Below are 3,165 nucleotides of genomic sequence, written 5' to 3'. Positions count from 1 at the left end.
CAAAAAAAATATAAATTACTTGACTAAGACCAAAATTTGAAAAGTTATAGGACTAAAACCAAAATCAAACTAACATTACATGACTAAAATTGTAATTTTTCCTCTCTCTTTTTTTTTTTTTTTTTTAAAAAAAATGTGATATCAAACATGCATGAACGGATGAACCCCAATCACATGTTTGGACCAATTATGATAAGGAAATGCAGTGTGGACAACAACTCCAATGTAGGAATTAGGATCTTATAAACTGATATTTAAAAACAAAATGCTTAAATGCATTTTCCTATGTGTGTCTCTCTTAAAAAACCATTAAAGATCAAATATCTACTACGAAACCAAATATACCATTAATTGCACACAAGATGTAGAACTTTCGCAGCTACTCAAATAATTCGAAAGTAAATAGAAAAAAAGATGAACGACAAATACGGTAAGAGGTCTCCTTAAAATCACATTAAATCTCTACTAATTTGCTAACCAATTTGCGACTACCAAACTTCATTTGAAATTTTCTTGAAAAAATAATAAGACAACTGTAAGTGAAAGGGGCAAATAGCTCCGGGGGTTTTTCGAAGCTATCTGCAGCTTGGTGGGTCATGATTGGCCCAAAATCATGTGGGTCCTACACTCATGCATGTGTTGGACACACACCTACAGTGGGGGTATTGATCGAAGTTCCCTCTGGCTCCGGTGCCTCGACCCCCACAAAGGATGTCTCCGTCGAGTTCTTTCCTCATGGCCAGTTGTACACATCTGCAGCATTGATGACAAATATAACATTGAGGTATTGTTTTGTTCGTGAGCTTGGATGATATTGAAAGATATTTAATACACATGCAACCTTACAATAACTAGAAAAATCAGGCATGACCTAATTCAATAGGCACTACAGAAATTTAAACAAATAAAGATATTCAAGGACATGTTCAAACTCCAAGTGTGTCAATGACCATAACAGATCTTGTTTGACATAACACAATTGAACTCAATTTTCAAAGAAAGTTGCAATAGATAGATCACAACATCAACACTCATGAAACGATAACAATAACAAAATTAACACAACAACAGATTGCAAATAACCTCACATTGTTATCTCCTAGTTGATATAGGTCAGCCAACAATGAAATGCACAAATAAAAATAACTAACAAAACTAACACAACAATAGACTGTTAATGACCTTGAATTGTTATCTTCCAGGTAGCAGAGTTCAGCTTGGAATGCACAAACACAATAGCAACACACAGATGCCATACGGCACGACCTATTATTGTTTTAACATTAGAAGATTTCAAAAGTTGCGGGAATTCCAGATTCCCATTTCTCAAAATAAAAGAACGTCCAACCTCAGAAACATATTCATGCTAAGAACTTTTATTCTCTAATACAAGAAACCTCAACATGCAAGAGAATTCATTAGAGAAAACCAATCTAGGCTACCAGCTTAATCTTTATCATCGTTCTAGAAAATAATAATAATAAATATTAATAATCAGTTCAAACATACTAATGTTTCATGGTCATATTACAAGCTAGTTTAGTGGGAAAAAAATGAGAAGATGTCGCATACCATCAAAAGATACAGATGATCTTCTGGCTTGTTCGATCTTCTCGAGCTGGACTTGAGTATCCATAAACAACTGCATCCTCTGAACCTCCAAATCTTTAGCAAACTGCATCCTCTTCTTCTCCAATTCAACCATTTGCCTCTGCTTCATACCCTCCACCTTCTCGTATATCTACCCAAACCTCTCAATCGCCTTGGCTAATCTTCCCATACCCTCATACCCTTTCTCTTCCGCCTCAAAGTCCCTACCCTCGCTCCCCTCCGCTTCAGCCCCTTCAAATTCTCCATCATCATCATCTGCTGCCGCAGCAGCAGCCGCAATAGCAGAAAAGTTCCTCTTGAAATATGATTCGTCCGTCGGCGGTGGCGACATCGAACGTCTCTGAGGCAAAATCACCGGGGTCACCATCGTGGATGAGGGAGAACTACGATAGGAAAACGGCACACCCATGGGTGGAGATGGAAGAGATAACAGAGGAGCATATTGGTCCATCTCCATTGGAGACTTATTCTGATGCTTACTGAAATTAGATCCGATCAAATAATCCATACAAGGGAAGAATGGCCACGAAGATGTCAAAGTCCCGCTAGATTCAGAGATCTTGGCCTTCTCAGTCTTATACTTGTTCTTGATAGTATCAATCCGATTCTTGCACTGAACATCGGTGCGGCGAAACTTCTTGGTGTGGCCGTGATGCACGTTGACGACGTCAGCCACCTCTTGCCAGTCCTTCTGACGGAGGTTCCCGCGGTTGAGTTCCACGTAACGGCGACCCCAAGCTTCAACCAAAGTCCGAGTAGCCTCTTCCGTCCAACAGTCCTCTCTGACAGGGGGTTGCCTCGTAGGCGACGCCCGAAGAGTCGAAGATTCCGTCAAATCGCCCATAGATCTAGATCCGGAGGCGGGTGAGCTATGCGTGAAAGACCAAAAATATGGTGGAGAAGAGGTCGCAAGAATGAAGAAATAAGAGAGTCGGTGGAATAAAAGGAAGTGCGGCGAAGAGGGTGCCGGTTGGCGAAAGGCGCGTGATTCGCCGGTGCAACGCGTATTTACTACGTTCACGCGATCTCGCCAAGGTTTCGTCATGCTTACTCAATCAAATAAATGGAATTGGAATTGAATTGTCCAGGCGTTTTGGGTAAGTTCAATTTATAATATACATCCATCACTATTAAAGCTTCATGCCTTCATTTACGGATGTGATTCATGCCAATTGCCATGTCAATTATAGAATAAATAAATTGGAAAAGATATTAAAAAAGGAAACACACATGACTTAAATGAAAATATTTGATTTGACTTGAGGTAAATGTCTATTTGAGAGGATGGAATTTTGAATATCATATACTACAAAAAGTCACATGAAGACGACTTGAATGAAATATTATTTTTTATGTCAAAAAAATTCAAGCCTAGCATAAGAGATTTGATTTCAAGAGAGATGTTGAAATGATACCGATGGATCTGAAATTCATGAAGATAAATTCATCCTGTCACTGAATTGAAATGCATGATTTCAAATCTCTCTGTCAAGCTGCGCTGCAAAAGTAAGAATTTCAAAAGGCATTTAATTCAATGCCATCTCTTTCTAATTG

At 38.8% G+C, this 3,165-nt stretch overlaps 1 protein-coding gene across 1 annotated transcript; it reads right to left on the bottom strand.

The window, feature by feature from the left end:
• Nucleotides 1–426: 426 nt before the first annotated feature.
• Nucleotides 427–2,689, bottom strand: LOC140865010 (uncharacterized). Its single transcript, XM_073269521.1, has 2 exons — nt 1,573–2,689; nt 427–753 (listed from the first exon to the last, which is right to left on the bottom strand). Exon 1 carries the CDS (start codon nt 2,654–2,656, stop codon nt 1,742–1,744), a length of 915 nt encoding a protein of 304 aa, XP_073125622.1. The 5' UTR covers nt 2,657–2,689; the 3' UTR covers nt 427–753; nt 1,573–1,741.
• Nucleotides 2,690–3,165: the final 476 nt, after the last annotated feature.

This window comes from Henckelia pumila, chromosome 1, assembly GCF_033568475.1.
Source record: "Henckelia pumila isolate YLH828 chromosome 1, ASM3356847v2, whole genome shotgun sequence".
NCBI lineage: Eukaryota > Viridiplantae > Streptophyta > Magnoliopsida > Lamiales > Gesneriaceae > Henckelia > Henckelia pumila.
The sequence above is the reverse complement of the archived record's forward strand: the minus strand, read 5'-3'. Positions and strand labels throughout refer to the sequence as shown.